Source organism: Theropithecus gelada, chromosome 17 (assembly GCF_003255815.1).
Source record: "Theropithecus gelada isolate Dixy chromosome 17, Tgel_1.0, whole genome shotgun sequence".
NCBI classification, from domain to species: Eukaryota; Metazoa; Chordata; class Mammalia; order Primates; family Cercopithecidae; genus Theropithecus; species Theropithecus gelada.
Window position 1 is genome coordinate 10,586,475 of NC_037685.1, and position 13,385 is coordinate 10,599,859.

General features: G+C 34.1%; 1 protein-coding gene across 3 annotated transcripts in view; it reads right to left on the bottom strand.

The window, feature by feature from the left end:
* Positions 1-221: 221 nt before the first annotated feature.
* DACH1 (dachshund family transcription factor 1) overlaps positions 222-13,385 on the bottom strand; it is a 410,550-nt gene continuing 397,386 nt past the window's right edge. For all 3 annotated transcript variants that reach the window (XM_025364252.1, XM_025364251.1, XM_025364250.1), the window contains one exon: positions 222-2,948. In XM_025364252.1, coding sequence (XP_025220037.1) covers positions 2,911-2,948 — 38 coding nt within the window. In that variant the 3' untranslated portion in view covers positions 222-2,910. The remainder of the gene's footprint in view (positions 2,949-13,385) is intronic.

A 13,385-nucleotide genomic window follows, 5' to 3' on the forward strand; every position in this document is an offset into this window, starting at 1 on the left:
TAACTACAGAGTGTGCTTTTATGATGTTTTTCACCACAGTAATTCATATTAGAGATAGAAGCAGTTGCATGTTAAATAAAATCATTGAGCATTGTTCCCCTTGCATTGCAAAGAGCTGACTTATGTTGTTTTTAGATGCCTCCCATTAGAAAGTAAATATTCCTTCAATGCTATGCATTTCACAAAATTTAATAAAGGCAAACTGTAAATAAAGTCACAGGGAGATTTCAGACAGTTTTATTAGGAGATTGTTGAAAAGAAAAAGAAAATTAAATACAATAACAGTAAATGTGGTTCTCACATTGAAACCAGGCTCAAATAACTAGGCTACCATAGAAAAATTTCCAATTCTTGCATTATGATGTAAAAACAGATTTTTGTACAGATTTTGTACAACAAAATTCGTAATAACCTTTTATCATTTTTAGAAAACTTTAAATATATAGATAAAAATAGACAATTTTCATAGGTCCTACATGAAGATGAGTATGTTCTGTTCCAAGGGCTTGCATAGAGCGCAAATGTGGTTATAATATAGAACAACTAGACATTAATATTTTTAGGATTACAAAAGCATGGAAACCATAAAATGGGCACATTTTACTTGTTTATGCCAAAACACAAATTTCCAAACCAACCTGTATAACTAAAATAGGGAAAAAATTAAGTTACAGACTTACAATAACATTTCATGAATTGTAATATTTACAACATGTTAGTAAGAGTCTCTCTTAACATACAGCTGATAGCTTTTTTCTTTAATCCTTGCTAAAATTTCCTTTTATTTCAAATCAAACACTAAAGCATTCTCAAAGGTCTTCAAAGTATGTATTTTAAAACTATTTAATCCACGTAACAGGTGACTCTATGCCAGGAGCAGAGCAATGGCTGATTCTACTACATATGTAAGTTGTAGGCTTTTTAAAAAATCTTTCAAAAAATGTATGATGCAAAAGCTTGACACAAGTCCATTCAATTTTAAGTGTTGTAACCCTTTAAAGACTGCATATAGGGGAAAAAAATACATAGAACTAGGAAAATAATCTCTTGTGCTCAAACAACAAAAGGTGGTTATGGAAGAACTATGCTTAGAAAACCAAGTTTCTACAAAGCATTTACTAACAATACTTTAAATAAAAATAATGCTCCCTTTGTAAGCAAGCTAACATAGGAACTATACATATAACTTTTTTATGGTATCAAAAAAATGAACTTAGCTGGTTAATAGTGAGCTACACAAAAGAATTATGTTCCAGTATTGCAAGGAAGACCTAAAAGGTATAGAAGCGTAATGCTAGAATATCTATAATGTTAATTTTTTCTTAATCAAGTAATTAATACCCAATCAGAACTATGTTTAAACATTTTAAGCTAGTTTTCTTAGACATTGAAGATTTTGCTGTTTTGTGGTAATAAATAATGTTACGATCATACAATTATAAGATGACAGAAAAATCATAAAATGTATAGTGACTGTACTGATTCATATCAGTCTTTAAAGGTGTAATACCAGATATGCAAAAAACAAAGAGAAGGTAACTTTAGCATGTGATAAGCACTGTTTGCGGCTTTACTTCCAGTTATCTGCACAAAAGTGAAAACACATACTGTAACTTTCAAAAAGACAGTGAAAATAACACACAGCCACCCTTCCCTCTGACAAGGGTGGGAAGCACAGCACATTTTAACTGTATCACTCAGCGCTACATGGTATTGGACTGGTACATCAAGGTTTGTTAGATTTTGTTTTCAGTAACATTAACATAATATGACATTAACATATAAAAATATTTCTGGTGTTTTGATTTGCTGTTCAGCCACAATCCATTCCCAATAGTGCAGCTTGGGGCACTAGCTAGGGTTCAATATACAAATAAAAGTGGCTGACACAGAGTTCTGATGCCACCAGATGCTTAAGATCTCATTCATTAATACTGTGACTCCAGACAAATATTTACATGCCTGCATGCGTTAAAACCAGAAAGCCGTCTTTCTGACCGACAGGGTGACAAAACATATTTTCTAAAATTTTCATTTTCCTAAACTCTAGTATACTACTGCATACATAATACCTTCCTTGTGTGTTTTATGTTTATATACTGTACATATGACCAACAGTTTGAATAAGAAGCAACATTATTATCTTTAAGTCTATCTACCACTACCAGTTTGGAATGAAAACATGTTACATTTATATATATTTTTTATTTTTAAGAAAAGACCTTCAGCGAAACCTTTTGGCTTGTATTCAATGCTTCTTTTCAGATACGCAAAATGTTATTTCATTGGGTTGTTGTCAACATCCATTTGTTGGTCTTTTGGAAAGTATGTGAAAAAAAAATTCTTCAGGAGAAAACCCACAATTAGAGTTTGAAATTGAATGTAACAGAATATCACTCTTGTATTTATTTTTCAAGAATCCTCTATGCCCCCTACAAGTTCTTTCCAAGTGTTCTTGCTGGTTTCCGGAGGACATAATTCTGTAAGTCTGGGTAACCACTGCTACAAGAGTCTTTTGATGTGCTCAGATACAGAATTTTCAGAAGAGGAAAATGGTTCATTCCATTAGAAAAAAAAAAAAAAAAAAAAAAAAACAAAGCTAGGTCTTATTCAGACCTGCCTTTAACTCTGTATACAATTGTCCAGCAGCAAGTTGCAGTAATTAACTGTAAGAACTTTGATACTTGTACATTTACAAACATTCTCAGGTCTCTGGTATGAACCACAGGTGAAAATCAATGGAGGAAACTTTTTTTTTTTTTTGTAGAATACTTAAACTTTTAAAGAACATTAATACACAAAATTCAGGAAGTTCCCTTAAAAGGACTTTATTTTTTCTGAACTTTCCCATGACGAATGTCTGACTGCAAAGTTCTTTTCTATAACATGGATTTCTTCAACAGGAAAGATTCAGTACATGACAGTAGTTTTCAAATACAGTCTTCCATCTAGAAATGAACAGTAAAAAATTAATTAATGACGTGGCATTTGGGGTACAAATGTGCATGTAAAAATGATGTAACTTGATATAAAATTTGAGGTTTTTATTAGATCTTTACTTGGTTAAGAAGTAACATTTTTTCACATCTTCTCAAAGTTAATTTCATAATTACACTGAGTTTATGTGGCTGAAAAGAATACAGCATTTCTACTTCTCATAAATATATATTTGTTATTTTGATATCAGTTCCAGAGCACTCAGAAAATAGCTAAGAGTATGTGTGTGTATTTTGCTGATATGCAAAGTTAGTTGATTTCTGTTGAATAACAATTACTTCCTTCAAGCTTGCAGAACCAAATTTTCTCTGAATGCACTCAGGTGTATCTCCATCAGGAAAGACTGAACTCCCATCTTACTCTTTAGCAGTGTTGTTAAATATACCATGTAATGTAACTATTGTACACATTCGTTGCTATTTATATGAAAGCCACCTAGGTTATTTCATCACTGTCAATGAACTATAGCCTTTACCCCTTGAAGTGAGATTCATCTAACAATTAAATATTAAAATGTAAACACTGTATGTTACTCAACTTTTACTAATGAGCAAACACACAGTTGTGTGAAAAAGAAAAGGAAATCAAATATTGGAGACATCAAATAAATCCATTTGAATGAAGCACAAATCAGAAATAGGAAATTAAAAATCCAAACCAAAAATAAAACAATACCAAACATAAGCCTATTTCTCAAATGTTTAATACACTCTAATCTGTCCACTTCCTGGTGTGGCCTAAACTTTGTATATATTTGTCTAATGTAGGTCTGAAATTCAAATTTTAATATATACAGTAGAAGGGAGAACAATGAGAAAAGGAAAGTTTTCTGAGCTTTGAAAAGTGCATATTGCCATGTAAATGTTTGCAAAATGTCTGGTAACTTGAAGAATTAAAAATGTAAGAAAACATAAATAACCTATAGTACATTCAGGAAATAAAAAAGATAGTCTAAATATTTGTGGACCTCACCTTCAACTTTCATACAGCTACTTTTATACAATCTATAGTGGATATAGTAAGTTGCAAGGAACTTACATAGAAATATTGGTAAGCCCAAATTACATGTTCCTCTCATTTTTTTCTATTTTGTATAATCCTTCCTTTTTAAAAAATATTTTTCATTTTTGTGGGTAAATATTAGGTACATGTATTATATTTATGGGGTGTATTACATATTTAGATACAGGCATACATGCATAATAATCACATCTGGGCAAATGGGGTGTCTGTCACCTCAAACATTTATTCGCTATGTTACAAACAATCCACTCTCTCTCGGTTATTTTAAAATGTGCAATCAAATTACTGTTAACTATAGTCTCTTTGTTGTGCTATCAAATGTTAGATTTTATTCATTCATCCTATTTTTTTGAACCCATTAACCATCCCTGCTCCCTCCCCATTCTCCCCACTAACCTTCCCAGTCTCTGGCAACCATCATGCTACACTCTATCTCCACAAATTTAATGGTTTTAATTTTTAGCTCCCACAAATAAAGTGAGAACATACAAAGTTTGTCTTTCCGTGCCTGGCTTATTTCACTTAGCATAATGACCTCCAGTTCCATCCATGTTGCTGTAAATGACAGGGTCTCATTCTTTTTATGGCTGAGTAGTACTCCATTGTGTATGGGTACACCATTTTCTTTATTCATTCATCTGCTGATGGACAATTAGGTTGCTTCCAAATCTTGGCTATTGTGAATAATGCTGCAATAAACATCTTAATAAACATTTGTAGCATTGAAATACTACCTCCAAGATGTCATGAAACTCTGTTTTGCTCAATGATATATCCCAAGCATAGAGTATACAGTAGTCCTCCCTTATCTGTGCTGTATATGTCCAGACTGCCAGTGGATGCCTGAAACCATGGATAATAGTACCAAACCCTATGTATACTATGTTTTTTTTATTTGTATACATACATACCTACAATAAAGCTTAATTTATAAATTAGGCACAGTAAGAGATTAACAATTGTAGATAATAATGATGCAATTATAGATACATGGATAATAATAGAAGAATTATAACAATATACTCTAAGTTATATAAATGCAGCCTTTCTCTCTCTCAAAATACTGTAACATTTTCAAACTATTGTTGACAATGGGTAACTGAGACTATGGAAAGATAAACTATAGATGAGGAGGGACTACTGTAAGTTTAGTAAATATGTGTTAAATGAATGCATTAATCAGATATAGGTCTTTAGAAAGATAGATTTCATATGGTTTACATAAAGTAGATATTGAATTATACATATTATATATTATTATATGTAATATAATATGTATAATTCAATAACTACTTTATAAAGTATTTTATTATATATATTATTTTATTATATATTATTACATATAATAATATATAATACTATAAATGTAAATATAAAAACGTATTATATCATGAACATCCCAAATCCACAATTTTCCCTCCCAGAGGCAGGGATGTCCATGAGAGTAGCCGCAGACTGGCTAAATGCTAATAAGTTGTGTCAAATATCAGTTGCCTCTCTTAAAATTAATCTAGTTCAACTTTAAGAATAATAATAATGATTACTTGAAAGTTGTTAAATAGCCTTAGCTTTTCAGGGCTGCGCGTGGTGGCTCACACCTGTAATGCCAGCACTTTGAGAGACTGAGGCGGGAGGACTGCCTGAGCCCAGGAGTTCGAGACCAGCCTGGTCAACATGGTGAGACCCCATCTCTATTAAAAAATAATAGTTACTAAATGAACAAATAAAAAGGAAATATCCTTAGCTTTTCAGTTCAGCAATCGTATACTAGGATTTTTCTTAACAGTTGAAACATATAATAATCACAATAAAGATCTACTCCCTCAAAATAGCATACATGTTTGGATGTAAAACATAACCTAAGATTAACCAATGAAAACATGTTTTTAATCCTACTGAACTCTAATTCTGAGCAACGATGTAAAGACATGCAGAAACTGTGTCTAATTCTCCCTGTAGATATGTGTAGACGTGCAGTCTAAAAGGATTTTACCTCTTTGGCCCCTAACTATTGTTTCTGATTGATACTAAATATTACTATAGTTCAGCAGTAGACATTGTGATATTAAATAAAGATTGGAACCTCCTAAATCAGGTATTAATCAAATACTAGTATCAAGGCCATATTATTTAGGTAAAAATTTATTTCTAATTAAGGATATGGCAGTACCATATTGACATATTGTGAAACATTTGTTGTTTTTGTATGGAATATGGCCTTATTTCTTCTGTTTGCTTAGCTTAATTGCACTCACCTGTGGGACCAAACTATGTTTTTCTCAGTTACATTATAGGAGTAATATATAATTATTTGTGATTTCAGCATAGCAGGAGTTTCAATTACTCACTCAGTAAACAAACCTAATAATATTATAAAAATAAACAAAATAAAAATTTCTGTCTTTCGTATATTTACTACCACCTGGCTAAAAATTGGACTGTTCTAAAGATAATTTTGATTTGAATGATTTCTACTACATAAAGCAACACTGATTTGTTTAAAAATCTAGTAATAGAGAATACAGAAGTATCCAAAAAGATAGTGTTGCTACTTTTGCCAAAGCTTTCTAATTCTTAATCCCTTAATTTATTTATCCCTACTTAGCTCTCTTTTCAATTGTCTCATTATTTGTAGCATGTATTCAATTATATTGAGATTATCATTCCCATTCTCATTTTTTTTAAAATATACAATATTTCCTAGGATTAAACAGAGGGAAGAGAGACCTTGTAAATTTCCCCAGAATTCAAATTTCATTAACCTAAGTCCTTCATAAACTTTATAAAAAGTAATAATTTGCTCAAAAGTAACATTTCAGTGCTTGCTGTGAAACTCTTAACTCTCTGTACAATGAAGAAAAGCCACTAAAATATTAAATATAGTTTTCTAATCTTCGGTGATCTACAGTATATTAGGTAGAAAGAAACTAGAAGCAAAAAATGGATTTATACAAATAATCCATTAAGTATAAATACTTGTTTAAAAGACCCATATGTACATTAACTAGTCAAATTATTCTCCATGGTGTACAAAGTGGTACCTAAGCTGGTGCTGCTTCTCCTCTTCAATTCTATCTTTTACTTCTCTCCCCTAGGTTTAGTGGCCTGTCTGTTCTACAGCACACCAAACTCTATATTGTGTTGGAACACTCAGGCCTGTTCTTCCTTCGAGAAGCCTAGAATACAAGTACGCCCTCTTTCCCCACTTCCCCTTCTGCTGCCTCCTATTGAACTTCTCTGAAAAGAACTCCACTCATTACTCCTCAATACTATCACCGTAAGAATTACTCTATAGCGCTTATCTCACTTTGAAGTCATATAAAGTGAGCCTCCCCGATGATAAGCCCCGTGGAAGAGGCAGCTGCCTCTTTCTACCAGTATTAGAATGAGAAGGCTTCAGCATGATGTTTGCATTAAAAGTTTTAGTGTGGCCTCAAATGTTAAACTTTTGAAGAAAGAAATGCATTAACATGTCTATGTAATAAAAATTATTAGCATGTTAGAAATTTTGAAGTTTATCTAAAACTAAATATTTTAAATAAAACTCTCTTAGATTTGGAAAATATACCAGTAATAAGTATTTCATAAGCATCTTTACCATGGGTCTTATGTAAAACATGTTTATAAAAATTACATAATTATGTGCTCAGCATCTGATCTGCTGTAATTCTACTTTTAATAAATATGTCTCCTATTAAATTTTTGACTAATGTTTCTAACAGATGGACAGATGTATCAAGCATTAAAGATGTCAGCTATAAAATAGATCCCACCTGTCACATTCAGGTAGTTAGACATCAGAGATCCTCTACTTTAGAATCCACCAGAGGCAGAAATGCACCAGGCACAGACAGACCCTTGAAGACTGACTATCTTTCTTTCTTTTACAGACCCTTATTTTAAAAGCAGTTCTATCATATAATTTTGTCATATTTATTAAAACATACTTGTAGGTCAATAAAAGCCTGTAGGAACAAAATTTTAAACAAATTTTATAATGTTCCAGAGAAGTTACATTGGCCCTGTAACCCACAGTAAATAGTTGCATATGGACATACCCAGGGAACTAACAACAGGCTTCTGAATTATGGGGCTGTGGTTCTAACCCAGCCTTCTGTTAATAAACCACTTGAATGAAAGGCGGATAGCAAATGTGCTAGAAAGGATATATGGTCCTATAATTCAAACTGTGCCATGTCTGTATGTTATATAATAATGGTCTCAATATTCTTTCCTTTCCTGACTCTTCAAACAGCAAGAGAAGTCATGGGCCATGGAGAAGACTTTGCAAAAACGAGCTGCAGAAGAGAAATTATTGGAATCCCTGGAGCGTGTCCATGGCTGAGGCCTCATTATTCAGAGGTGTGCTGTTTACATCTGGAAACTCAGAGGGCTTATTCATACTTTTTTTTAAGGGTTACTCATTGTACATCATACTTACCCTCTAACTAGATAATCTCATTCCTGCCCACCACTTCCTACATTGTCTTTAGTTCTTTCTGTATGTGTTTGACACAGAAAAAATATATTTCCTGTTTGTTCCTTATGCTGAGCCAAGTTTACCAATCAATTATTCCTTGATATCTCAAATGGACGAAAGCTTTACAGTAAGATCAAGTAAACTGGCAATAATGATTAGTATCAGTAAAGCTAATATTTTCTGAGCACCTGTGATGTTCAAGGTGCTATGTCGATTTTAAGCCTAAACTTCCCATCAACCCAAGAAAGTAATGCCTCTTACAAATAAAGCTATTAAGGCATAGAGAGGTTAAGTATCTTTCCCTTTTTCACAGAACTAGCAAATGGAAGTGCAGCGATTTGACATTTCTGTGAATTCAAATTTCATGTCCATTCTACTCTATCACTTTTCCTCTAATAAGCAACTGGACTGTCCCCGGAAAAATATGTCTTTGACACACAGAATTATAGGACTGACTCCTAAACACCTAGTACCATTTGTCTCGCTGCCTTGTGAATCTGCTCTTTGCCTTCCTCCTGGGGGCAGGGCTTCATTTTAGCCTGCAAAGCCTCCGTTGGACAACCTGAAATCAGAACTAGAATTCTTACAGCCCAGTTTCAAAGAAAATACCTTCCTTTAACACAATGATTGTTTGCTTTTGCAAGGGAGGTTGATATGACAGAAAAATCATCAAGCTAAACTTTGTGCATGGGAGTACTTAATTAAAAACTCTGTTCTAATTAAAAGCATTTGGGAGTAGGGGTTGAGCGAAACTATTTAAATTACAAATTCCTAATAGTTTCAAAGTTCATTGTGATGTGATGCTTACAGCTATAATTTGGTGTATAAGAAAGTAACTCGTGTCTAAGAAAGCATTTGGTATATAAGAAGGATCACTGAATAGTTTATTGCGAATGTGAATTTTTGTATGTTGTTTGTTACTATGAAGATTTAGATCTACAGACAATAAATTGAAGAAAAACTTGTAAATTATTTGTAAAACTGGATCTCAGATTTTATACTACAATTGAAACCATCAAATCAGACCCAATCAGTATAGAGATTTTATATATTTTGTTTACTGTGTCTGAGGAGAGAGACAGGAGAAGTCTATCTCAAAATTTCTAGTTTTGCATTCATGGATTAAGTTTAATGTTTGGTTTAATATTTTTGCATGTATTATTATATGAAGTTATTGCTAACATCTAATACATATAGACAGATGCAGAATTTGGCTTTTATTCCATATATAAAAACTAGATTATTAAATAGATTGGTCATTTATTTTTAAAACTAATGAGGTTTGCTTAATACCAATCAAATGGCTGGGCACGGTGGCTCACACACACCTATAATCCTAGCACTTTGGGAGGCTGAGGCAGGCGGATCACGAGGTCAGGAAATCGAGACCATCCTGCCATCATGGTGAAACCCCGTGTCTACTAAAAATACAGAAAATTAGTCGGGCGTGGTGGCAGGCGCCTGTAGTCCCAGCTACTCAGGAAGCTGAGGCAGGAGAATGGAGTGAACCTGGGAGGCAGAGCTTGCAGTGAGTCGAGATCATGCCACTGCACTCCAGGCTGGGGACAGAGTGAGACTCTGTCTCCAAAAAAAAAAAAAAAAAAACAAAAAACAAAATGAAACAAAAAACCCCACTCACATTATATGACAAGATTTTATATCAGATGACATATAAATTAATACAATTTCAAATTGACACCAAAAAATCCAATTTATCCACTGTGGAAATCATGTCAAATCCTTAACTATGGAGTATGCCTGTGAAAGGTATCACACGATGTGCAAATAGATTTCTGTTCCAGTTTTGAGAGTAACTCCCTCACAAACATCCACAAGGATCTTTTACACATCTTTTGTACGAAGGACTTAACAAATTGCGTTTTCTGTTAGGAAGTCGTATTTTTAGACGGGTCATCTATTTGTTCAAAACTTATATCCAGGCACCTGTAATCTAGTGATATTTGCTGCTTTCACAAAACAGTTGTATATGCAGATGTCTCACTCTTTCAGAGCTGAGGAAAATATTAACACAACAGAGGGCAAACACATCACATCACATGTCCAGAAAGTTTAATATTTACTTAAAGAATCTGAGGTTAATATAAAATATTGTAGCCGTGAGTCTCTCTCAACATAATGTCTTCATCATGTGAAGTAAAGGAAACCAAAATAAGCGATAAAAACAAATGTTAATGATTCATGTGATATTTGATAAGACAACGAAAGGAAGTCAAAATAAAAGCAAACAAACAGGAACAGATGGGAAGGATCTTAGTCAAGTCATAACCCCTCTTCTAAAATCCCCAAAGGAAGAAGCTAATTAAAGAAAATATTGTTTCTTGCTTTTTTTATAATTTTATATTTAGAGTAAGAACATTCTGCTACTGCTAAAGCAAAAAAGCTGAGACACAACGTCTACATTAAACATGAGAAACATTTTGGCGAGACTGGTTTCTGAACAGGCCCATTTATAAGAAGATACTGAATAATTATCAATTCTTCTCATGAAATGCAGATAGTAACAGTGCAAGTGATTTCCAAACGTTTGAAGACTAATATATTAAAAGCTGTGTTGTTTAAATATAATTACAAAGTAAAAACTGGAAAAGTAGTAACAGCTTCTGTGTTTTCTTTTTTTTTTTTTTCTCAAGGTTATAACTGGGGAACCTGAGGCCTACAGAGTTGGGTCAAGGTGAGAGAGGACTAGACATCATATTAAACCTCATATCCTTTTTATATGCTTTTTCCATTAGCACTGGGTGCTATTCTAGACAATAAGCAAAGACAGTGTGCAGGAAAGCACAACAACTAGGGTACTTTGTCTGTACACTCCAAATACAACACAGTAAGAAATAGGTAATGAAGTGGCTGGGCGTGGTGGCTCACACCTGTAATCCCAGCACTTTGGGAGGCCGAGGCAGGTGGAGGCCTGAGGTCAGGAGTGTGAGACCAGCAAAAAGCTGTCTCTACTAAAAATACAAAAATTAGCAGGGCGTGGTAGTGCATGCCTGTGATCCCAGCTACTTGGGAGGCTGAGGCAGGAGAATTGCTTGAACCTGGGAGGCGGAGATTGCAGTGAGCAGAGATGGAGCCACTGCACTCCAACCTGGGCAACAGAGTGAGACTCTGTGTCAAAAAAACAAAAAAGAAATAGGCAATGAGTTACATAATAGACCAACATGGCTCCGCTTATTTGAAATCAGAGTAGATAATGTGCCTTATTTAAAAGGGCTGGTATGCTCATGTTCTCACTCATAAATGGGAGTTGAACAATGAGAACACATGGACACAGGGAAGGGAACATCACACACTGGGGCCTGTCGGGGGTGGGGGCCAATGGGAGAAAGAGCATTAGACAAACACCTAATGCACACGGGTCTTAAAACCTAGGTGACGGGTTGATGGGTGCAGCAAACCACCATGGCATATGTATACTTATGTAACAAACATGCATGTTCTGCACAGGTATCCCAGAGTTTAAAGTAAAAGAATTTATTGCATCATTAAAAATAAAAAAAGGCTGGTATGAAGTAAAGTTCTTGATTGTGGCTAATAATTAGACCAAAAAATTATAATCACAAACTGCTTTTATATATTTTTCAGTTCTCTTCAAATAAGAAAGTACATGCGAGAACACAGGCCAGTTGAAAACATGTTCTGAGAACAAGAGATCATCTAAAGCTATAAAACACAGTTTGATAAGGTACAGGCTTACCTCCTTTTATTTTGCTTCATTTTATTGTGGGACACAGATACTGCTTTTTTCACAAGTTGGAAGTTTGTGGCAACTCCACACTGGGGAAGTGCTCACTTAATGTCACTGTGTCATATTTTGTTAATTCTCACAATATTTTCAACTTTTTCATTATGATTATACCTTTTATGGTGATCTGTGATCAATGATCTTTGATGTTACTATTGTAACTGTTTTGGGGGTTCCATGACCTGTGCCCAATTAAGACAATAAACTTAATAAATGTTGTGTGTGTGTTCTGACTGTTCCACCAACAATTGATTATCCCACCTCTCTCCCCTCCCTTGGGGCTCTCTATTCCCTGAATCACAACAATATTGAAATTAGGTCAATTAATAATCTTACCACAGTCTCAAATGAAAGGAAGACTTGCATGTCTCTCACTCTAAATCAAATGCTAGAAATTATTCAGCTTAGTGAAGAAGGCATGTCAAAGTCCTAAATGACCAAAAGCTAGGCCTCTTGTACAGTTTGCCAAACTGTGAATGCAAAGCAAAAGTTCTTGAAGGAAATTAACAGCTACTCTAGTGGACACACAAATAACAGAAAGCAAAACAGCCTTATTGCTGATACAGAGAAAATTTGAGTGTTCTGAATTAAAAGATCAAACCAACCACATCCCCTTAAGCCAAAACCTAACCCAGAGGAAAGCGCTAACTTCATTCTGTTCTAAGAAGGTGAAGAGAGGTGAGGAAGCTGCAGAAGAAAATTTGAAGATAGCAAGGTTGGTTCATAAGGTTTAAGGAAAGATGCCATCTCCATATCATAAAAGTGCAAGGTGAAGCAGAAAGTGCTGATATACAAGCTGCAGCAGATTATCCAGAAGATCTAGCTAAGATCACTATTAAAAATAGCTATACTAAACAACAGATTTTCAATGTACACAAAGCAGACTGCTGTTGGAAGAAGCTGTGTCATCTAGGAATTTCATAGCTAGAGAGAAGTCGATGCCTGGCCTCAAAGTTTCAAAGGACAGGCCAACTCTCTTATTAGGGCCTAATACAATAGGTGACTTTAAGTTGAAGCCAATGCTCATTTACTATAAGAATTATATCAAACTTACTCATCTTGTGCTCTGTAAATGGAAAAACAAAATCAGGATGACAAGACATCTGTTTATAGCATAGTTTA